This window comes from Volvox carteri (genome assembly GCF_000143455.1).
Source record: "Volvox carteri f. nagariensis unplaced genomic scaffold VOLCAscaffold_46, whole genome shotgun sequence".
Classification (NCBI taxonomy): Eukaryota; Viridiplantae; Chlorophyta; class Chlorophyceae; order Chlamydomonadales; family Volvocaceae; genus Volvox; species Volvox carteri.
In genome coordinates this window covers 416,323-440,197 of record NW_003307589.1, presented here as the reverse complement: position 1 = coordinate 440,197, position 23,875 = coordinate 416,323, and the positions used below count along the sequence as shown (strand labels likewise).

General features: G+C 54.8%; 2 protein-coding genes across 2 annotated transcripts in view; one reads left to right on the top strand and one right to left on the bottom strand.

Moving 5' to 3' along the window:
* Positions 1-342: 342 nt before the first annotated feature.
* eif5B (eukaryotic translation initiation factor 5B) lies at positions 343-19,135 on the top strand (the record flags this gene model as incomplete). Its single annotated transcript, XM_002954841.1, has 31 exons — positions 343-595; positions 1,017-1,184; positions 1,641-1,826; positions 2,901-3,078; positions 3,369-3,494; positions 4,100-4,222; positions 4,685-4,810; positions 5,211-5,342; positions 6,061-6,195; positions 6,617-6,763; positions 6,936-7,379; positions 7,472-7,643; positions 7,925-8,030; positions 8,256-8,370; positions 8,599-8,906; positions 9,114-9,418; positions 9,699-9,903; positions 10,337-10,477; positions 10,722-10,900; positions 11,100-11,259; positions 11,657-11,776; positions 12,102-12,288; positions 12,637-12,782; positions 13,033-13,167; positions 13,541-13,633; positions 13,780-13,968; positions 14,203-14,331; positions 14,748-14,927; positions 15,482-15,592; positions 16,102-16,209; positions 18,428-19,135. The coding sequence occupies exons 2-31, from the start codon at positions 1,125-1,127 to the stop codon at positions 19,133-19,135; spliced, it is 5,454 nt and encodes a 1,817-aa protein (XP_002954887.1). The 5' UTR covers positions 343-595; positions 1,017-1,124.
* VOLCADRAFT_95705 (uncharacterized protein) overlaps positions 18,572-23,875 on the bottom strand; it is a gene marked incomplete at both ends in the record, with an annotated part of 18,900 nt that continues 13,596 nt past the window's right edge. The window contains 7 exons of the mRNA XM_002954789.1: positions 18,572-18,778; positions 19,176-19,395; positions 19,740-19,921; positions 20,619-20,807; positions 22,607-22,748; positions 22,871-22,959; positions 23,142-23,190. Coding sequence (XP_002954835.1) covers positions 18,572-18,778; positions 19,176-19,395; positions 19,740-19,921; positions 20,619-20,807; positions 22,607-22,748; positions 22,871-22,959; positions 23,142-23,190 — 1,078 coding nt within the window. The remainder of the gene's footprint in view (positions 18,779-19,175; positions 19,396-19,739; positions 19,922-20,618; positions 20,808-22,606; positions 22,749-22,870; positions 22,960-23,141; positions 23,191-23,875) is intronic.

Sequence of the window (23,875 nt, the reverse complement as noted above, 5' to 3'; positions counted from 1 at the left end):
TTTGGCCTTGAGCCAAGCAAGGTGCACTTGTAGCACCTGATCGTTAAGTTTTAATATAGACGTAATACAATTTGTTTTGGGACAGTTCGAGGAACAAATATCAACCTTTCGGTCCTGCTCCAACTAGGCCCATTAGACGCGACAAATGGGAAAGAAGAAATCAAACCTCCTTGACCTCCCTGATATAGATGATGAGGAAAGCACTGGCCCGGCGGCGGCAAATGCGGAAGCCAAGGCCCAACCCGCAAAGCCCAAAGCTAAAAAGCAGCAAAAGGGCAAAAAGGGCAAAACCGCCTTTGATGATGATGACGACGGAGATGTTGACCCGCTGAAGAAGGCCAGCAATGCCCTGGCTGACGATGATGAGGAGCCAGGCCTTCGAGCCAAGCCGAAAACTGGACCTGGCAAAGGAAAGCCTATAAAGACAGCTGCTTCAGCTTTTGCGCTACTGGGCGAGGCCGAGGATGAGGAGGACGAGGAAGTGCCGAAGAAAGCTTCCCCTGGCAGGAAGGCGGCCAAGAAAGGAGGATTTGCCGCCCTTGGTGAGGACGACGAGGAGGATGTGGAAGAGCCAAGCAAGCCATCTAGTAAGAAGGTAAATACGTACTGCTTTCCCGCAAGCTCTCAGTTGAATTGCGCGGGCGGCGGGTCGGGGCGGATATTGCAGCAGACATCTAAACCAATTTTCTCGCTATCCTAATGTTATGATTTAAGCTTTGCTTGGGGGTTAGCAACGATGTCTGCCACACAGGGTACGTTCGGATGTTGCAACGTATTCATCCGCAGTAGGGAAGCACTTCGGTGTAGCGTGTGCTTCAGCCAAAATGAAAAATTTTGAGCCACAACAATAGCCGCACGTGCGAGCAGAACATAAAGGTTAGGGCTGCCGATGCCTGAACTATCGAACCATGGGACTGTTTGGACTGAAATACGTCACAACTCAACATTAGGGTCGGTATGCCTGTGCCATTGCAATTCTTGGCTAAGCATGCCAAATCCCTGGTCATTGCCTACAGGCCAGCGGCGGTGCAAGCCCCAGCCTTGTCATTGCGGAGGTGCTCAGCGTACAGTCTCACCCAAAGGCCGACCGGCTAAAAGTGGTCGATGTGGACTGGGGCAAGGACATGTCGGTGGTGGTGACGAATGCCGCCAACGTAGAAGAGGGCATGAAGGTTGTCTTTGCGGTAAGCCCTGAGGTATTTCGTGGACCTCTGGACATGCGAGACGTGCTCGTGGGTGCTCGCTCAGAAAGGCTATCTCTTTCACACTTGGACATCGGTAATGTAATGTATCCAAGCAGTTGGTACAAGCTGGAGCTCAAGCCGAAGCTAGCGTTGCATGGAGCTTGGGGTGGCGCATTTTACGTCGGCGTGTAGCCCCTGTGAACAGAAGGGGCGCAAACATAACCCCCATCCTCAGCCGTCCACGGGCAGACAGGCCTACTGTTGGCGTGGGCAGGCTGGCTTACGTGGCCTCATATCAGAATCTTGAGCAGCTTGACTATAAGATTGCATTTGAACACCACGCCAAGGCGCCTCATCCTCAAGTATTCCCTGAGAAAGCAGGCCCTTCTATGAGTCAGGCTTTACGCCGCCCCTGACCGCCCTGTCTGCCCCGCAAACCCTTCGCTTGCCCTGCAGCCTGTGGGCTCGACCACACCGGGCAGCGGTCTTAAGATGGAGCGCAAGCAGCTGAAGGGAGTGGAGAGCTTTGGCATGCTGTGTTCCGCGTACGACATTGGGTGGATCCCGGAGCCGGATAACATCCTAGTGGTGTTGCCGGACAACGCAGTAGTGGGCGAGCCATGCCCCAAGGAGGCCCCCAAGGTGCGCGGCTTTGTGAAATGTGATTTGGGTCATTTTACCGTGGGGGGCTAGTGGATTGAGGGGCGCAAGGAGTAAAAAGTAAGCCAGAGCCCGAGGTACGGGAGCCGTGAGGGAGGTTTTGGGTTGGTAGGGATGCGGGTTATGACGGGAAAACTGTTGAGGACACGGGATTGGGACGGTCAGTCTAGGGTGGCGCGTGATGCCAGATGCGCAGGGCAGAAGAAGAACATGGATGCCAGGTATGGATTGGAAATGCCTTGTTCAGCATGTGGGCTCATACGGGAGGTGCCATGCGGCACGCAAGTCCGAGCCTACAATTGATGGAGAAGGGTGCTGGGCCGTAATCCTTGCGGCATTTGGGGCCGCGGCCCTGTTGGCTATGGAGGGACAGCTTGCAGATGCTTGCTGCGAGTCATGGGTTATGCATATCCTTTTACCCTAACCAAAACCTCCAGGCGCCAGATAGTCCACGGGGTACAGGTTTGCCATGGGATTCCTTGAGGCGCTTTGCGTCTACGGCGCGGATGGTTGCTCCGGATGGCACTTGGATCTGTTTCTCTTGTACAGATCCAAGCTCTAATGTTGTGTGTGCTGGGAGTCTGCAGGGCTCTGCAGGAGATTAGCAGGGGCGAACACCTAGGGACACACACGCGCGTACACACATACCCTTAGACCCAGGAGGCGAATGCCCATGTACTTATATGGAAGGATTGGAGCGACGGCCCTTGTGGTGCTCGTCTTTTCGTTTTCTTAAACCCAACTTGATGTTAGACATCGCTAGGGTGTTTGGTGTCCATCTGCCTGCATTGCCGAGGTGACCCACATGGCATCCGAGTTTCGTGCGGCTTGTCGGCCTCCATTCCAGATCATGCCAGAAGAGGTTTGCCTGTGAAGACAAATATATGTGGGCCGCCTCTGCCGGTGCATCCATGCTGCTGCTGGATTTGAGAACGCATCATCCCGCGCCAGGACGCCTGGGAGACATAAGAGACACTTGACCTCCTCCATGGCCTTTCCAGCACGGTAGGGTGTTTAGTACAAGGGTATGTTGACCCTTCTGCCGTGGTAATGCAGGGCCTCAAATCCAAGCTGCTCTCCTCAGCGGTGGATGGGGAGGAGGCTGAAGAGGAGGAAGAGGCCGCGGCGGCGGTGGCTGCCAAGCCTAAGAAGGATGCCAAAGGTGGCAAGAAGGGCAAGAAGGGCGGAAAGGACATGAGCAGCCTGTTCGCTGCTCTGGAGGAGGATGCCGCAGGTGAGGCAAGGGTTGTGTATGGGAGGGCTCGCTTCATCGTTGGAGGCTTCTGCCATGAAAGCCCGAACTCAGCTTGTAAGGAAGCGTGCGTAATGATGCCCAAATGCTGGGATTTCCGAGGGATGGCCCCATGACATGCTGAGGCTAGATGCGGCTTCAAATGCATGCGAAGACGAGCCGATACACGCTACCCTCAACCAATTTCCCTCGACTAGCCTACCTTGGGGACTGGGGCTTGTGACCCTTTACCCACTTTTGTTTTCTCTGTTTTCTCTGCTCCGATGCAAAAGAGGCAGTGGAGGAAGAGGAGGTGGAACCGGTCCCAAAGCCCAAGTCTGGCAAGGACAAAAAGGCGAAGAGAGGCGGCAAGGACATGAGCAGCCTGTTCGCGACATTGGAGGAGGATGCTGAGGGCGGTGGGTGTCAGTTTTGGGGACATGTTCAAATGTGCTGGGGATGGAGCGCCGGTTGGTGCATGGCCGTGTCGCTCGAGGCATATGCACGGGCGGACTCCGTTTACTCCTCCTCCTCCGTTTGGCTCCTCCAGCATGGGCTGTGTTGAAGTAACGCTGTATTACAGCACAAGTAAAATAGCTGTAATGTTTGTTACCTTTGATCCAAAAGATTTATAATGACACCTAGCGCCTGCAAACATGATATGAAGGCGAAACGTGTATGGGTTGACTGCCGTCCGGACGCGTCCATTTCGCTATTGCGTGCGCAGTCTTGCATGTGCGGTATGATGTATCGCTCTGCTGTTGACAGAGCAGCCCATTGGGCCCCGCATGCTCCCACGACTCAGCAGCTCAGTTTCATACCGCAGCGTCCACGCGACACTTCCACATTTGGTAGACTTAGAAAGCTCTACTTGGCGCTGAGCGGGGGCTGGATGGGTGAATCTTGACTGTCGTTTGTGTGGCAGTTCAGCGTACTGTAGCGGGGTCGTACTGTCATGGCGATGGGGGAAATGTAAACAATGTAAAGTGGTGACACAGATGCTGGCCGTGCAACCCGATCACAGGGGGCTCTAAAGCGGAGGAAGAAGAGGCGGAGGAGCCGGCTCCCAAGCCCAAGGCCAGCAAGGGCAAGAAGGGCGGAAAGGACATGAGCAGCCTCTTCGCTGCCCTGGAGGAGGATGCCGCGGGTGAGTTTAGCGTTGCGTGAAGGGGCACCACATCGGGTGGTCTGTTTTGTTTTTTCAGTTAGTGTTTTTTGAAGCCCAGGATCAGAACCCAGCTCAATTGCTTCGTAAATTATTTTGTTCTCTACAAGTATTATCTTTTGCCATCATGCAATAAACGTCTTAACGACAGCAGAGGCGGAATTGTATAATCAGATCATAAGCTCAATAAAAAAAACAGTCGTATTGAAGGTGCGCCTGTGTGTGCGGTTTCGGTGAGGGGGAAAATGGTAAATCCCTTAAGGGAGGGCGTGGGGGAAACTAGATTGTAACTGGAAATGTGACTGCTCGGGATCGAGGCATCCTTTCTCAGGTTTACGCGTTGAAGTGGTGCGTGTGGCTTCAAGTAGTTAGCGCGTCTTGGCACTTGTGGAATTCTTCCCGGATTGTCACGGACCTCCTTACAGCTTCGCATGCTATGCACAGGTGGAGCAAAAGAGCCGGAGGAAGAAGAGGAGGAGGAGCCGGCTCCCAAGCCCAAGGCCAGCAAGAGCAAGAAGGGCGGAAAGGACATGAGCAGCCTGTTCGCTGCTCTGGAGGAGGATGCCGCGGGTACGCATGTGGAAAGCATGTGGCACTTGGGCAATCAGCCAATGCCCTGCTGACTGTTTTGCGATGTCGCTAAGAGCAACGAAAAGTGGTCATGGGGCAGAAACGTCACTTGCTGTTGCTTCGGCATCGTTTTAGCTTTTTCTAGGGGATGTCGCAAGCCCCAGCATGCGAGCTTCGTTTGGGGTCGTTTGGCCTGAGCCCCGCTGGGGGTTGCCTTGTGTGACATCTCATTGGTTCGGTCGGCAATCTGCGGCCTGCGGCTTTCGGGCCGGTGCAGGTAATCTTGCATCGCCCTTGAACCCGCCTTCGAAATGAAGACACGCTCGCTTTGTCGCCTTGTCACCTGAATTGCTGTTGTGTCGTTTGGATAAAATTCCTATCTTAAATTTCCCGTGCGCAGCGTCCACGTCTACAGCGGTGGCCGAGGACGACGGCGACGCAGCAGCTCCTAAGAAGAAGGACGGCAAGAAGAGCAAAAAGACTGGCAAGGATATTGACAGCTTACTTGCCGCCCTAGAAGGAGATGCCGCGAGTAAGTGGCCTATAAATTGTGTGGGTTACAAAGTGGTTGGCTTCTAGGCCATTTGCATACATTTGAATTCTGGTCTAGGATTGAACATAATTCAGCACAAGACACCATAACCACAATGTACAACGCCATAGGAACTGAAAGTCCAAGGCGGTTGATTTTGCCTGCTGGTAACCCTCCTCATCCAGTCACGCGGACATCCGTAGAGACAGAGGGTTTAGCAATCGCCACCAATTCAGCGTGTAAATTTAGGTCCATCAACTGTGACCTCAATTCCATACCTCAGCAGCTAGTATAGTCTCACGCTTCCGACCAATGTCGGGGGTCTACCCAGGAATTAAACCCCGGACATTAAACTGCTGAACGCAGTGGATTCTCCAGACCGGACTCAGGAATTGAACGGCAGGGGAACCGAAAGCCGTGTTAAACACATCGGGTCTGGAACCAGCATGTAGGTTTTGTGGATTCAAGCTAAGAGAGGCAACGTGGACAGCGGAAAGCGGGAGCAGACGCAGCCGTATTCGGTGTCGGCTTTATGCTGAAAGCGCCATTGGTTGGCAGACTGTCTAGAGGCGGAGGGAGGGTGGTTTCTTCTTAATTGTGTCCTCTGCTTCGCATAATGCGTTGCAATCACTCTTCATCGTGCCTGCACTATGAATATATCGCTCATGCCTCTTCTCTCGCATCCCATGATGCCCTGGACGCCGGACCATGTACGCAGCATCGTCAGCGCCGGCAGCCGAGGGTCCCGCTGCAGCTGCCCAGGATGACGGGGACGCGCCCAAGCAGAAGAAGGAGAAGAAGAAAAAGAAGGACATGAGCGATCTATTTGCGGCGCTTGAAGCTGACGCGGAAGGTGTGTGCGTTGGAAGAGGTGCGGATGGTACCGAGTAAAGCAGTATGCAGTATCGCCCGAGCAGAGTTGGGTGAGCAGGGCGTGAGCCGTGCTGCGATGTAAGCATGACACTTACGATTGGTGTCGTAATGCCGCATGGACGAATTATTCACCATACTCTTTAGGTTTCTTGGCGCGGGACCCACTTGATGAATCTTCCACGCGTACTAGACCTTAGCAAAAGGATAACCCCGGGATAGCCACGAGGATGCTCTGCTTGCCGTTTGCTTGTTTGCAAACAGCACGCGCAACAGCAGCGCAGCCGCCTTGTCCGCAGCCGCTAAGCGCAGTGAACGTGATGCTTTGCCGCTCCTTGCCCGTTTCCCTCCTGTTGTTATCTAAAGACGCGCTTTTCTTCCCTGTGATTGCATGCGCACCGCAGCCTCCTCCACCCCTGCGCCTGCGGTTCCTGAGAAACCCTCACCGGCGGCTGCTGGCAAGGGTGGCAAGGCCGCAGCCAAGAACAAGGAGGAGGAGGAAGTGGAGGCGCTGCTGGCGGAGCTGGATAAGCCTAAAGAGCCCGCTGCAGGTGAGGGAGGGGGTCGGATGTGTTTAAGCAGCTGGCCGAAACTTGGCAGGCGAGTTGTATTGTAGCCAAAGGGTGCGACGCGGGTCAACTTGGACGGGGGCAGGCTGGAGTTAATTTGCATGAATTGCAGTACGGACCTAGTAGTGTGAAGGCCATGGTGCCAGCGGCTCAGTTGACGCCGCCATTACGTCCGAGCGTGTGTCAGCGATGGCCGTCCTTCCGAAGGCACACCAGGAATCTGGTTTCCTATTGTGTTTGATTGTGCTCAAGCAAGAGCTAAATTGTGCGATCTGGCATCCGACAGGCAAGAAGAACGACAAGAAAAAGAAGGGCAAGGGTGGCAAAGCTGAGAAGGAGGATGAAGACATTGATGCGCTTCTGGCTATGATTGACGGGCCCAAGCAACAGCAAGCCAAGCCAGTAGAAGTTACCGCTCCTGCACCAGCGGTCGCTGAGCCGGTGGCGGCTGATGGGGAAGGCGGCGAAGGTGAAGAGGGTGCTGACGAGGCCGGCGGCGAGGAAGGTGGCGAGGGCGGCAAGGAGCTGACGGCGGCGCAAAAAAAGAAACTAAAAAAGAAACAAAAGGAGAAGGAGAAAAAGGCCGCGGCAACAGAAGGTGAGCTGGGTGGTGATATTGACATTTGGTCGAACATTACATACTTTTCGGGTAGGGGCGATGTATAAAAGCCTATCCCTTGTCGCCGACAGGCGGCGCCCCGGCGGCCGAGGGTGCCGCTGCGCCCGCGGAGGTAGCAGCGGAGGAGGAGGCGGCGACGGGCGGCAAGGGAAAGAAGGGCAAGCCCGTCAAGGAGAGCGCCATCGCCAAGAAGCTGCGTGAGCAGCTAGAGGCGCGCAAGAAGGCGGAAGAGGAGGCGGCCAGGTGCGGGCCGGAAGGGAGGGAAACATCTAAATGTATTTTGTTACCTCACAGTAGCACCTCAACACTCTCTGTAGGATCCGTCCCCTTCGGCTTTAGCTTGTCCTGCAACGCACAAACCATTGAATTGATGGCTTGGTTATGCAACTGCACCGTCCTTACCCTCCTGTTCCACAACTCCAGGCCCCTAGCTTGCCATCTTCCGCGTTTCTATATAGATTCTTTTCGGGTTCACCTGATTCCTCTAAATCCCCAGCTTCCCCACCCTCCTCGCCCCCCTGAAGGCTGGAGGCCGAGCGGCGCGCTCGTGAGGAGGAGGAGCTACGGCGACTGGAGGAGGAGGAGCGGCGCAAGGAGGAGGAGAAGCAACGGAAGAAGGAGGCGCAGCGGGTGAGCGCGCACGCACGGCGAGGCGGTGACAGGGGTTGTTAGCGTAGATCTGTATTTTCTTTCAAACTCACTTGACGGTTCAGGGACAGGACACACGTTTCTGAGACGTTTGTCGTCGTAAAGGCAAAGTCTGAATACCCTAGACCCAGTTACCTGCCGAACCTGGGCCGTCTCGAGCTTTGCATCTCCGGCTCCCATCACGACGAGTGCCGCATGTCCCCGCAGCTCAAGCGCGAGCAGCTTAAACGTGAGGGCAAGCTGCTGACGGGCAAGGCGAAGGAGGAGGCTGAGCGGCGCGCCGCAATGGCCGCGCAGCTTCTAGCCAAGGCGGCTGAGAAAGGTGCGTGGGTTTGGTGGCAAGAGGTTTAGGTTAGACAGGGCCAGTGAGGATACCCGGATGGCAGGAAGCAGGCCTGATGGTGGCAATGCCTGGGATTTGGACGCTCTGCCGCGCCTCTAGGGGTGAGATTGCAATGTTTGTGGGTTATTACAGTCTGGGACTGACCCCCGCGACTGCTGTCCCTAATCCCTCTTCTGTCGATTTTGGATGTTCCATCCCCGACCCCAGGAATCGACCTGAGCCAGCCCGCCGAGGCAGAGAAGAAGAAAAAGGTCGTCTACAGCAGTAAGAAGAAACTTGGCAAGAAAGCTCCTGGGCAGGAAGGCGACCGTGAGGGCTCACCCGAGGCGCCGGCAGAGGCGGAGGCAGCAGCGTCGCCAAAGGAGGCGGCAGCCGCGGCAGCGCCAGCCGAGGCCGCGGTGTTGGCGGAGGCCACCGTGGCGGCCGTGGCGGAAGAGCCGGCGGCCGCAGCGGGTCCTGCAGCGGCGGCCGCGCCGGAGCCGGAGCCGGAGGCGCTGGTGGATGATTGGGATGCGGTGAGTCCGAGTGAGATGGGATAGGGCAAACAGCAGTCGCAGCTTGTCCTGGTGTGGCTTTGTCCAGACCTTAACTACCGAGCTTGTAGACGTTGGCTGTCATGGTCTTGGCCCTTCTTCACTTGTCCCTTGGAATGGGTCCTTCACATGCACCACAATGGAGGAGATCACCTCTAGGATTACCCTTTGGGGCTCGCCCTGGCGCAGGTTGATGACTGGGACAAGATTGATCCGGACGCTCTGTTGGCTTCCAAGAAGACCAAGGAGCAGGAAGAGGCGGAGGCGCGCGCGGCCGCAGAGGCGGAGGCGAAGGCCAAAGCCGAGGCGAAGGCGAAGGCGGAAGCTGAGGCAAAAGCCAAGGCAGAAGCCGAAGCTAAGGCAAAAGCGGAGGCGGAGGCGGCGAAGGCCGCGGCTGCCGCCAAGGCGACCGCCAACGGCAAAGCAGCGGTCAAGCCGGTGAAGGAGGCACCGAAAGCTGCGGCGAAGCCGAAGGACGTGGACGAGGACGAGAGGTGAGCAATAGGGATGGATATGGTGCAGTCTACACATCCGTATCGAGGGGGATGGGAAGAATACTGCAGACGCTGTTAGAGCCTAGAGCTGCAAGCCCTGTAAGAAGGTAGGGGCGCAGGAGGGGCCTGGTGTGGTTGAGTCCCGAAATTCCAGCTCCTTAGTTTTAAGGATGCCGGTGGAAATGTCCTTATGCAGTTGCAGCCGAATTAGTGACATCCTCATGCTGCTGTCGCTGCCGCTGCTGATCTCGTGGCTGACCCTGCTTTTGTTATTGCACAGCGCCTCCGAAGAGGAGTCCGAGGAGGACGAGGAGTCCGGGTCTGAGTCGGGCAGCGAGGAATCAGGAAGCGAGGAGGAGAGCAGTGAGGAGGAAAGCAGCGAAGAGGAGAGCAGCGATGAGAGTGATGATGACGATGAGGATGACAGTGACGACTACAGCGAAGACAGCGAGGAGGCGCGACAGCAACGCATTGATGAAGCGCGGGTGCGTGCATATGAGTGCGCTGTTCACTGTTTGTGCGCACATGTAAACACGGGGAAATTACTGTTGGCGGATTGTTGCGTTTCGATGTCCTTGCATGTATGAAATTCGCGTCCTACGCATCGCTTGCAACTTCTTTCCGCCAGAATGTACCCTCTCAGCCGCAAGGGCGTGGTGGTGTTTTCCTCTCTTCTTCTCCCTGGAACACTCTCCACTTTCCTCCCTCTCGACTTGCGTTTTTTCCGCCTCTGATTAACTGCTACTTGTGTCCTCTGTATGGTCCTGGTCCTGTCACCTTTCCTTTTCGCTTGACTTACAACCACAGCCGCTGCACCTTTCATCCTTTCTCATGCATCTGGCACTCATTTCATCATTAATCGGTCGTGCGGTGTTGCGGCTTTTCACTAACATGCGATTTTCTTAATGCACCTAACAGGAACGCCGACTGGCGCGTGCCGCTGAGGCCCGTAAGAACGCCAACAAGGAGCAGCTGCGCTCGCCCATTTGCTGCATCTTGGGTCACGTCGACGTGGGCAAGACTAAGATCCTAGATAACATTCGCCGGACAAATGTGCAGGTGCGTTGCAACACCCGTGCCAGCTCACCTCGACACAACACGCAGATCTTGCATGTATCGTCACTTGGCTCTTCTCCACCCTCCTCCTTATCCTCCCCTCCGTCCCTCGCCCTCGCTGACACTTGCTGGCCGTACTGCCCAGGTTTTCCCCTGCGGTTTCTGCTGCTGCTTTCTGTCGCCACATGTGACTCGAGCGGCTCCTTTGTTTTAACCTTTTCATTGCCCCATTCATCGTGGGCCGCAGGATGGCGAAGCAGGCGGTATCACGCAGCAGATTGGTGCCACGTTCGTGCCTGCTGAGGCTGTGGAGCGCCGCACGGAGACACTGCGGGGTGGTCGTGCCTTCGACATGAAGCTGCCTGGTCTGCTGGTCATTGACACGCCCGGTCACGAGTCCTTCACCAACCTGCGGCAGCGCGGCAGGTGCGTGATGGGGTGGTGAGGGTGATGAGGTAGAATAGGGCTTGGGGTTGCGACCGGTTGGTGTGCCACCTTGGAAGAGTTTGCAGTGCAAGATGTCTCCTTGACCGAAAGCCCTTCCATCTGGCTTATCCGCCTAACGAATTGCATTATTACTTTGGTTAACCTCCCAAGGCGGTGGCCCCCTGCCCCTGTTTCGCAGTGGCCTTTGTGACATGGCTGTGCTCATCGTGGATCTGGTGCATGGCCTGGAGCAGCAGACCATCGAGTCCATCAACCTGCTCAAGATGCGCAAGACGCCCTTCGTCATTGCGCTAAACAAGGCAAGCAGATGCAGGCACAACTGCAGAAGCAACCGGGATGTACAGTGAAGCGAAGCGTGATTACCCCGGCGCGTGCAGCGCACTTGTGCCGCGGAATGATCGTGCGTGCGTCCTATCTCCTCTTTGCGGTGTGGTGTGGTCCCTGTATCGAGGAACCTACTACCCATCAATGCATCCACCTCTGCATCCTGCGGAGAAGCTTCCACAGGCGCTGGTTAGTTTGCATTGCTTGTAATGTTACATCGTCCTGCATGAGATTGCCACGGCCCTATAGCATTGCCCTCCACCTGGGTTCGTGTTGGGAAAATCTACCGGGGGCCTACCAAAACTTCTTTTTTTGTTGCAGCACAGTAATTCTCACGGAATGAGTTCCTCCTCCCGCCTTGACGACCGTCATTTATTTCCATACTCGCTTCGACGACGTTTCCCTCTGCAGGTGGACCGTTTGTACGGCTGGAAGAGCGTGCCTGACTCGCCCATCCGTGACTCGTTCAAGCGCCAGAAGGAGTTTGTGATGTCCGAGTTTGAGCAGCGCTGCAGCCAGGTCTTCTTACAGGTACGTACGCCTATGTCTGTGTAAGTGTGTATTCCTTGGGAACTTACGATTGCCATGCACATACGAGCGAGCGTGGGGCAGATCAAGGTGCATTTGTTGGGCGGGTCGCCCACGTCCTATTTCCGTTCCTGCATTAGGGTTGCGTGCCCTTTGAAGTCCCAGCGGTTGCGTAATTCAAAGTGATGATAGGGCAGGATGTCGCGCAGCTAGAGTGGCCGTAAAACTACTACGGGCGCGTTCGGTTGGTTTTCCGGACATTACAATCAAAGTTCCGCCATTTCCATCTTTTTGCTCTGCTGCCCATGCCCTCCCATGCCGCCCGCAGCTCAACGAGCAAGGATTGAACGTGTCGCTGTACTGGAAGAACTCCGACCCGCGCAAGTTCGTCAACGTGGTCCCTACCAGTGCCATCACCGGCGAGGGGATCCCCGACCTGCTGCAGCTGATTGTCAAGCTGACGCAAACCATGATGACGGACCGCCTCATGTTCGTTGCGGATACACAGTGCACGGGTGAGATTGGCTGTTCGAGAGTTGCTGGGTCCCGGCGAATAGTATAGCACAAGATGGGTGGATGGGTAGGGTTGGGCGCGATGTTCTTCACAGTGCTTAGGACATCCTTTCCTGCATGGTCTAAAAAGGTGCATGCCACCCGTACATGCAGCTTGCATATGGCTGTGGATCTCGCGTACTTTTGCAGGATCCAAACAGTGGATTCAAACAGTGTCTCTTCTGTTCTCTGTTCTTTAACTCTGGCCGGAACATTTATTGGTCGCCAGGAGTTGGGCAGCTAGTATACCCTAACGTCGCCTACTTGGCCGTTGGCGTCGTTGCTTTCCTCCTGTTCCTCCTGTCCCGTAGTGCTCGAAGTGAAGACCATGGAGGGTCTGGGTACCACCGTGGATGTGGTGCTAGTCAACGGTGTGTTGCGGGAAGGCGACAAGATCGTGGTGTGCGGTCTAGGAGGTCCCATCGTCACCAGGATCAAGGCGCTCAAGACGCCGCAGGTGGGGTGGGTGGAGTGCAGGAAGTCGGCAGGAACTAGGCCACCGGTCCGACAGCGCATCTCTGGACCCGGGGGCCTTGGAAATGCGCTGATGAGCGGTGGGGGTGTTGCGCTGTAAGCGGGAGGCCCCCTGGTTGGGTGGCTTGGCTCTTGTCTCTGCAACCCCTTTTCCAGTGTCACGTCGTCTCAGTTTATTCCAATTTTCTGTTTTTTGGTGGCGGCCCTGTTGTGTTTGCTCCTCCCGAGTTCAGGTGCTGCGTGAGCTCCGTGTCAAGGGCGCGCTGATGGAACACAAGGAGATTCGAGCGGCCATGGGAGTCAAGATTGTGGCCCCTGGGCTGGAGTCGGCAGTGGCGGGAACCAGCCTGTTCGTCGTGAGCCCCGACGTGAGTGTGCTGCCGGGCCTGGCGCACCCTGACGCACCCGGGAAAGATATTTCTTGTGATGTCTTGTCTGGGTTATCATTTTGCCTCCCTCCGTGCTGTGCTTACGGTAAAGCGTTGCTGGTACGGCCCGGCTTGTGCGTGTAGGCGTGGGGAGTAATAATGTGCTGTGCATGCCGTGCTAGATAGCCGTAAACGCTTAATGTGATGTAGCAATCGCAAAGGCGGAACGGCAGACTGAAAAGGGGATCACAGGTTAGTTGATTGATGACCTTGCTAGTGGTGGCGATAGTGGTGATGATTGCGTTGTGCTCGCCGCCTCTCCTCTATCCGTCCGTTGTTGTGCGTGTGATGTTACGAAACTCAACTATTGCAGGACGACGAGGAGGAGCTCAAGGACGCGGTGATGGAGGATATGGCGGACATCTTCTCCAAGGTCGACAAGGGCGGAGAGGGCGTGTGCGTGCAGGTATGTATCATACCTGCAGTACGGGTTATTTAACGGGTGCTTGGCTCCCGCACAACGTCCAACTTCTTACAGTTAACACCTTGGCTTCCTAACCGCCACCAACAACCATAATTCAACGAACCCGTTGGATGTTCTCCCGCTTTTAGGCCTCCACGCTGGGCTCCCTGGAGGCGTTGTTGGCCTTCCTGTCCAGTCCCGAGGTCAACATCCCAGTTTCAGGCATCAACATTGGCCCCGTGCACAAGCGCGATGTCTTGCGCGCCAATGTCATGAACGAAAAGAAGTGCCCCAAGTACGCAGTCATCCTGGCCTTCGATGTGCCAGTGTCCAAGGAGGTGGGGTTGGGGGTTAGCGGGGAAAGAGGCTGGGAGTATGAGGGCCCTATGAGGACTGTAGGGCGTCGGGGCGTCTGGCTGTGTCAGAGGCACGGGCTTCAGTCCTGCTCTATGTTCAGTGTTGCAGTGTTTCATTTCGATACTTCCTCTGAACACATGTGGACATGCGCAACTCTTCTGGTCCCCAGCACCTCACCAAGCCCTCCCGGGCCAATCACGGCTTTGTTTTTTTAGGCACGCGACTTGGCGGAGGACTACAACGTCAAGGTCTTTACCGCCGACATCATCTACCACTTGTTTGACCAGTTCACGGCCTACGTAAAGCAGGTCAAGAGCGCCGAGCAGGAGGCCGCAAGGTTCAAGGTGTGCGAACGGGGGATGGGTGGGTGGGTTGGCAGGCTATGAAGCCGTAGGCCAAGTCGCGCCCGGCTATTTTCTCCTGCAACTGTCTTCCTCGCATTGATGCACTTGTATATGTATACAAATCGCCTGGTGACTTCCTGTCCCCTGTTCGTGGTTTGTTACGCGTGACGTTGATCCACAACTGCTTGTTCCGGCATTTTTAATCATCCGCACGATGCTTTACATCCCTCCGACACGTCCCCTTACCACGCGTAACTTAGGGTTCTCCCCTCGCATTACAGTCGACACTCCTTTCTGAACCCGCTCCTGGGTCGCTGATGTTCTAGCTTTGTCTGGGTCTTGTCTGGTCGGCCCTCCCTTCACTAACCCACACTCATAGCGTCGTCCCATGCGCCATCCCCATACGTCACCCGCAGGCCGTCTTTCCCGTGGTGCTTCGCATCTTGCCCACTTGCGTCTTCAACAAGAAGGACCCCATCGTGGTGGGCGTAGATATAGCCGAGGGTATTGCCAAGATAGGCACACCGGTGGCTGCGCAGACTGAGGCGGGGCTGGTCGAGCTGGGCCGGATTGCGGGCATGGAGATCAACCACAAGGTGTGTTTGCGTCTGTTTGTATGTGGGTGCGCGTGTAGAGTACTCCCCTGCTTATAAGGCAAGGGACTGTGGGAAAGAAGGGTTCGTTTGCATTTACACCTCTTGGTATCACGTGTGATGAACAAAAGCCCCGAACTTCTCGCTTATCACCGCAGCGGCCACGAGCTGAACGAACATCACGGGGGATTTGCTTGCGCGGGACGCTGTCTTGGGTTGTTATTTCGCTATGGCACTTAGGGTACTGCAATGGCGTAAGCGGCTCTGCGCATATACAAAGGACATCGGGGATTGCTGGGGCCATTTGACTCCTAGACTCCCCACTACTCACTGCTAAACTGTTCATTATCTCTTCGGAAGGTGCATGCGTGTGGCGTGTGGCTCTCATCTTTTTCGACTCTTGTGTCTTTCAACCGCTACTCTGTGGTCGTGAACCATCCGGTTATGTCTATGTCGTGTCTGGTCATGCCTGATCCGGCCTGACTTAAAATGTCTTCCCTTCCTCTGCCCTCTCTTCCCTCGGGCCCGTGCGTGACGGACGGACGGCATGCATGCAGGCGGTTGAGAAGGCCCGGGCGGGCGAGAGCGTCGCCATGAAGATCGAGGGTCAGACGACGGAGGAGAAGTCGCGCCTATTCGGGCGGCACTTTGACCACACTCACCAGCTGGTAAGAGAGCCCTGGTTCGTGCACTTGGCGGACATGCGCAGTGCTTTTGCCGGACCAGCAAGGAAACCTCTTATAACAGACAGCATCTGACAGAAATTGACGAGCCCTTGAAGCCTGGGAGCTGGGGGCGTTTCTCCCATGGGTTTGGGTTTCCCGGTGTTCGAGTCCGGCCCTGACGCTAGGGGCGCCAGTGGCAGCTTGTCTGTTGGTGTCCTGGTTTCACAAAAGGGTCGAAAGGCGAAAAAGGGACTGCCTAGGCGGCCTCGCAGTATTGCAGTCCGTCAGGGCGTTTGACACGCAGCAGCTGCAGGCCTCTCCTGTTTGGCGCCAGTCAAGGTCGGCAAAGAGGCTGCTGGTTTCACCCTGGCTGCGGCCTGCGGGTTGACAATCCCGCTCTGGGGTTGGGTTAGGCCTCTTGCTCTGTGGGTCTGTGGGTGAAGACGATCCGATCCCACTGCCGCCAATCAACGCCCTTTGGCAACCCGGAATCCTTCACTCCTTGCTCGCAGGTGTCGGTCATTAGCCGCGAGTCCATTGACGCGCTTAAAGAGTACTTCGCGGACGAGATGACGAAGGACGACTGGCGCCTGGTCATCAAGCTCAAGAAGGTCTTCCAGGTCACCTAAAGATTGGAGCAGCTCAGCTCGAACAGCGCACGCCTTGTCGAGCCACAGCGTTGCAGCTTGGCAGCACCTTGATGCCGCTCTGCCGAAGCCAAGACAGACCAGGCGGTGTGGCTGCTGCGCTGCCGCGATGTGTGTAGGGAGTCCCGCAGTTGGGTGCGGAACCTGTCCTTAGGATTGCCGGTTTGCAGCCCCGGCAACAGTGCCTCACATTCACAGCATTAATACGGGGCTGGGACAGGACGGCAGGCGGCGGGCAGGGGTTTACGTGTCAGCGTAGTTGGTGTGCCAAGCTGTCCGTGCACGGGTGTGCTGGGGGGAGGGAGAAGGGGCCTGTGTTGGGTATTGAGAGGTTGGCGACGGATGAATGGGTGGAATGTTCAGAGAAGACGTTAAAAGTGTGGAAGTCTAAGTTTGGATGAGTCTTTTTTAAAGGTGGGTTGGAAAATGTCCAAAAGAAGGAAAGGGCCGTGTGTGTGTGCAGGGGGAAAGGCGTGGGTGCAAATGGCAGTTGCAAAGGAAGAGGTGAGAATGGTGAAATGGTGAGCACCGATTTTTGTTGACCACTGACCGAGGGCGCTGGTAGGAGCAGGGTGATGACACAGGTACCAACAGTAGTGCAGCACATATTTAGGTCGTGAATGGATGGATGGATGATACCAACATAAGTTGGCCACAGCGGTAGGAGTAGTTGCACCACTTTAGAGCAGCTCGGTCTCCGGAGGCAGTTTTGTCGTTTTCTTCTTGTTGCGCGGCAAAACGGCTACAAGGGCATGGTAACATCAAAGCAGGGGGATGCAGGGGTAGAGGGTAGCTTAGGTAGAGGTTCCATTATGTGCGCGTGTGCCATCTTAATGTAAGGTGTCTGACGGAGCGCCGGAGCGTCCCTCCCCGATAATAAATACCTCCTTGGAGCGTTGCTAGGTGTTCGTGCAGGATGGGGGTAGCGGGGTCACAAAAATGCGCCGTGTCGGCCGGGGTGTTCCATGGGACGGAGTGGCTTAAGGATCAATGGGTTCTGTACTGCATTGGGTGCCATTTGTGTTAAGCTTGAGGAGATCGAATGTGGAGAAGAGCAGGATTGCGTCGTGATGCTACAGGAGGAGGGGAGCATGCATATGTGCCATTACGGCTCTGATGCCCTTGCGGGTGCACAACAGCGCCCACAGGATTCTTTTGGAGGTTTTGCTTTTTGTTAGGGCTGGCAACTTATCTGTCGAATGTTTTGTAATGGCATTTTAGCACAGGTTGACTGGGAAGCATGGGCGGTCGGGTGAGGTTGTTCTCACCTTTTGCCGCCGATGTTCAGGCAAGTCAGAGTCAGCGTTTTATCTTTCTCTTGTGCCATCTGGCTGCTCAAAGAGGGCTTTCCAATTGTCATTGAGACCCCTTGGTCACCGCCTGACACGCACACCATTTACGAATCCCTTGGGGTGTCTGAAAAGGCTATTCCTCTGAACTTATCAGTTCCATCGTCAGCCAGCGAACTTCATATTAATTGTGAGCCCCACCCACCGGATGCTCGTTTGTGAGTGGTAGAGCGCGAGAGCAGGAATGGGAATGGAAGGTGGTTGCAGAGTGGGAGGGGGGCCGGTGAGAGGGCTGAATCCGGGGGGCGGTAGCTGTCCCTGAAGCACGGAGGTTCGTCCTGGCCCTTTGGGTGCGCCGAAGGAAAGGCGGCGGAGAGTGTGAAGAGCTTTGCTTCTAGAGGTCAGAAGGGATTTCACGAAAGGAATATTCAAATTTGCCACCGCGGGAAAACGGTTTGCCTCTTATGCAGAGCGCAGTTCCAGACGTGGACCTGGACACCCTTCTGAAGGCAGCCAGTAGCGCGCGACAGCCGTTGCAAATGTACGGCCAGAGGACGTGCCTTAACGAAAAGCCGTTTTGGCCGTGCTATCAGACGTACAGCCCAAATAGTACACAGATCTGAAGACTACATAAAGTACACTGTTAGTGCGCACCATGCACCCCAGGTTTACCATTCACAGTCGCAATCCAACCCAACATATATCTGGTGGTTACCCATTCGGACGCAGTGGACTTGGCGGGAAGTACACGGAAGCATGCATGGTGCAAAAGTGAACCGATGGTATGCTCAATGCTTCTTGCAGGGGAAACTGTCGTTTTAACTTAGGTGCAGCCCAACCAATGGACACCAGACCGTGGCCACTGACACCCAACATTCTTGGCTCCCGTGGGAAACACGCAGTCTCGTCATTCCCCGCGGCTTGCATTCAGCGGCGTGCACGTGCACGAGCACAACAGACGCGGTGTACACACACACCGCGCCCGCCTGGTGTCTAGCATTTACCTAAGGTCACGATACTGTCATTGTAAGCCCTTAATTTCTCTACTACACTTTGTGTTGATTAGCGCAATGGCTGACCAAGTTCTGCCAGGAAACATTCCGAACAATAATAACCAGAATAACCCGAATAATGTAGTTATTCAGCCTCCTGCTGCAGCTCAAGGCGTGCCCGCGCAAGTCGTAGAGCAGCTGGTTCAGGACCAGAACTTCAATGCGGTTTTCACGAACATTAGCGCGGGCAGGGAGGAGGCTCTGTCGAGGAGGTATACAGACCTGGAACAGAATCACGAGGCTTCGTGCCCGAAGGCGTTTAAGTTCATGGCGGCGTGGATTCGCGACATCGGGTCCAAAGTCTACTCGGCACACTCCGCTCTGAAGGTCATTCAGGCTACGGTTGCGGACGTAGGGCCCATCGTGGACATTCTGCAGCAAAGCGTTTTCATAATGGACCTGCTTTACGCGTCCTGCGATGCTGGTGGTCGGTGCCATCAGTTTCACCTGGAGGTAATGCAGCAATACTTTAACAATAATCGGCATCAAGCTGTCAGTCCGACGGCGGAGGTCAAGGCGGACACGAATCGCCTATACGACTGCGGCTGCGGTATATAGGTATATAGGTATATACATACACCCGACATGCCATCCTTACCTGCATCAGCCCCTGCAATGCTGACAGAGGCACCGTGTACGACAACAGCAGAGCCATGAATGCCGTACGCGCGACTGCAGTACGCCAACTGATCTGCCACAGCCGCAATCTCAGGTTGCCCCACAGCAGCTCTCCTGGGTGGGGGGCGGGTGTTGGCCACCATAAGGCCTCGTCTCGGTCGTGAAGTGCAGTAAACACCACAGCGGCATCCCAGCGCCGGCTACGAGTGCACAAAAAGAAACATGTACGACAGCCAGCCACAAGTACGGCAAATAGTATCCAATGTACGACAACGTCGTACACGCACGACATGGGTTGATGGCAGTTAGCGGTTTGCAACGTCACCACTGTTATATTATATCTGCTGCTGTGCCCCAATTTCCTTTCCCCTGCCGTACACGGAAACTAGGGGAATCATCTGCCGGATGGAACTTAGGGGAAATTGTAGGAGGGAGAAATTATTCTTAAATTATTCTGTATAGGGAGTCACGTTTTTTTGCCGTTCGCGAAAACGCGAAAATACACACATGCAGGAGGCATGTACAACTGAAAAAGCCGAAGTACCCGAAGGTCAGGAAGGCCGTTGGAACATACGGCAGCTCGTCCACCTTTGCCAGCCCAGCCCGTAACTGCTCGTACAGAACCTCTAGACGTGTGCGCAGGTGCAGCAGCTCGTCCACACGTACGGGTCGTACACCGTACAGGTAAACTCCCCATTGGCCGAGCAGAGGTCCTAGTACCAGCACCTGTCCCCCCTCGCGTGTGTGTGGGGGGGGTGAGGAAGGAGTTGGAAATGGGAAGAGAGTTTCTTAGGAAGTTCCCCAAACCCCAGGTTACCCTAATGATAAATCCCGGAGTTACAACATGAGATGTCAAATAACAGCAGGATGTACTTAGATTAGGAAATTTATACAATGTGTTGTTTGCAAATTTAAGCAGGGATTTTAGCTCAGTGGTAGAGCGCGCGCTTTGCATGCGTGAGGTCACCGGTTCGAACCCGGTAAGCTCCAGAGCTTATTTTGATCGCAGGCTAAACTCTAGTGATGGAACATTACCAATGTCCTGAGTTATCCCGTACTGAGACCTGACTAGTATTCATGATCGTTCTGTTGGTAGATTTCCAAGAGGGATAAAGTTGACTTGCGGCAGATTCCGTTTGATGCCTGTGGTGGGTGTAATCTGCCGTACGCACGTGTTTTGTTCGATGCTACAGTCGTATGACGCGACAGCAGAACTTGAGCGATCCACTGAAACGTTGGCTAGGGTGACTAGATGAGGGTGCCCCGAAATAGGAGCTGACCATATTGGGTACGTTAAACGAGGGTAAGGCAGGGTTTCGCCGGGTAGCGGCCACGGGTGCCCCCCTGTCCCACACATCATACAGGATGACCTCCAACTAACCAACCCACCCGTCCAAATACCCGCCCAACCGACTTAACCAACCTGACGCCTGCGCACACGCCGTACCGCTGCGAGGCGTGCTGCGTAAAAATCAATCAAATCCTCCAGAGACCGTTTTGTCGTACTGTGCTGCTGTACGAAGCCCGCCAGGCTGCGCTCGTCCCGTACGACATGGAACACCACCAGCCGACAAGGCGGGAAGACCTCCGCCATCTCCTTCACAATGAAGGCCTGTGATCACCATCATTCGCATGTACTCCTAATCATTTATCATTTTCCGTCATTTGGAAATCTAATTCCGAATCGCAATGGTCAACGAAGTCAGCTGTAACAAGATACATTTCATCCTAGCGTTGATGCACCACCCTTCAAACAAAAATGGTGACTACAATTGACAGAATTCTGAAAATGGCAGAATCCAGAGATTTTTTCCACATTCCCCTCCAACCCCCCTTCACCCTCATCCCCCTCAACCCCCCACCCCCCTCGCCGGCACATCCAGGGTTTTTGCAACATCCTCTCAGTGCGGCACCACTCGCTGATGGGCACGCCCCGTCCGGGAACCCCCGGGGCCGCTGATTTGATCATACTGACTCATCATCGCCGTCGTTTATCAGGGTGCGAGTGTTACCATTCTTATCAAGATCACGAGCCCTGAACCACCGGGCAAAATTATATACTGCTTGCTGCTATTGTATATAGTTCAAGGCCTGATGCTATCAGATCCAGCCACATCAGGGACCAGATGCTCCAGCGATTTCTTCAACGCTTTTGTGAATTGCGCAACTGCTGGCCGCTATGTTTAAATACAGCCCTTGTTGACCTTCCGAACTGATCCTGTGCTGCTGCTGCTGACTGTATATCGTGTGCTGCCGTTACTGCTGCAGGCTGTATGGGTAAGAGGTTGTTAGGCAGACCCGTGGGTCGCTATCCCGCGAACCTTGTCGTCGCCCGCCCACCCAGTCTTACGACGCGTACGGGTGGCAGATTGTTGCCTTCACCACACCATCAGGCCTTTGCAAGCCCCGGGCGCTGTATATGGGCCTTTTTATGTTGTGATATGCACCATGGTGGACGTAATGGGAAGATAAAATGCGGAAAGGAAAAACAGCCCTCCGCTGGTCAGTCCCTCAAATCCAACAGTCCAAACAGCCCCAAACAAAACCCTACTCCCAAACATCAGTATCACCCCTCTCCGCTCCACAACATGTTCAATATTAGAAAGGTAGACGACACGATTGCTTTCCAATCTGCCCATCTAAGCCAACACCCAACATCAAACCCCCCAACCGACCAACCAACTACCAACCACCGTAACCGTCGGGCCCTCGGAGTTGTTACCAAACGGTTTCGGAGCGCCAAAGTCAACAGAGCGAACGGCCGCAGAAATCCCAAAGGCGCAACGGCCAGGCTGTCGGTTGGTCGTTGGGACCGTTGGAGGTTAGGAGTAGTTAATAGGGGGAGCGTGAGTGGCGAGGTGGGAGGGAGATCTGTATGTGTGTGTGTGTACGAGCACGCCTGTTCAGGTGGACCAGGGGAAGGGAGGCGGAAAAAACTAAAACAAAACAAAATGGGGAGAAAAATATCGGTAGACGTACACAGATGAGCGGACAGACGTACACACAGACATTATACGTACGTACATACATGCATGCTTGCTTGCATCTCGCATGCAAAGTCACGACACAGACAGGCAGGCAGGCACGTGCAGCCACATATATACACGCAGCCACACAGAAAAAGTAGTGCTGCCCTAACTGCCCTAACAACTCTGACTGCTCTAACAACCCTAACTGCCTTGACAACCCTAACTGCTCTAACAACCCTAACTGCCCTAACGATCCTAACTGGCCTAACAACACACTACCTGCCCTAACCGCCTTGACAACCGTTCGCACCCGGGTCAGACAACACGATGAAAGTTATGTGCAAAACTTAATCCTGCTTTCCTTTTTCAGCCCATTTTATGACCTGCACGTCGTTCATACATACGCACGTAGATACAAACATACATACTCAGCCGCACGCACATTAAACAGGATGTAGGCGATGAAAAAAGACGCCGTCTGCGGCACTCCGGTGCCGATCACCGTCAGCACCTGGCCCGGTTGGGCAACGAACTCCGTTATCTGGTTTACCCGCCAGAAGAGAGGCCAGGAATACGGCAACCGCCTGGGGTTGTGAGGGGAAGGAGTGGGGTTGGGGTTGAGAGAAGAGTGATGGTTGGTGGGAAGATGTGGGGATGCAGGGAATGTGGTGATGGGACTTGTATGTGTGTGGGGAGTAAGACGAACCATTGGCGGATGGAGCAGATACCCAAGATAGACGGGTAGTCCAGGGGGGCCGACGGGGGGATGTGGGTTTCAATGTAGAAGCGAATGGACTGAAGGGAACGTCAAACAGACTGTGGAATGTTAGTGCTTAATGTTTTCGAACAAATGCACAGAAAGTAAAATTACTCACAGCCCCGGAGCAATGACCCCTTCTAGCGATGTAAAAAGATATTTCGGTTCTTTCATATACGGCAAAGCATTACAGCTCAAATGTCGTACGGCAGGCCCTTACCTGGAAGTCAAACGCCAAGGTGGTCGTACGGAAGTCTACCTCGCTGAGGCTGAAGGCACCCGCCCAACGGACTAGTCGTGACAGCAATGCCGGCAGTATTGTATTGTATTGTGGTTACAGTATTTCCGCCGCCGACGCGGCGGGTGCCCTCACGAGCCGTGAGGCTCCAGAGCACGCTGTTGACGCTCATCAAAAACCTCAGTAAGGAAAGTAGCGATTTTCCTCGGATTGGTATTAAGAAATACCTTGCGCATATCAGTATCTTCAACGTTAATCAGAAACCTATTACGCAACTCAGTATACGCCTCACACTCCATGAGCACATGGTATTCATCCTCAACCTTACCCGACGTACAGACCTGACACGTACGGCACTCTCTCGGCCTATGGTGTCCTTTGTTGACCTCCAAAGGCCAACAACAAAGACGGAATTTGGCAACCATACGCAACTGGTTGGCCGGCAAATAAACACGCAAATAGCCTGTGGGATCGGAGCCCTCTCTTGCTGGTGAAGGGGAGCCCATCCAGTTATGATACCTGCAAAGCGAAACCCCTTTACCTTGGAACACACGCGGATCACCCCCTTGGCTGAACTGATCCCAGTCACTTAAAAGGAACGCAGATAACCTCTCCAGAACCTCACCCACTCGAATCAACTGAGACGAGTATACATCTACCTTCTGAGAAACGGAGTCACACGCCGGCCACTCATGGCCCAACCAACGCAAAATGAT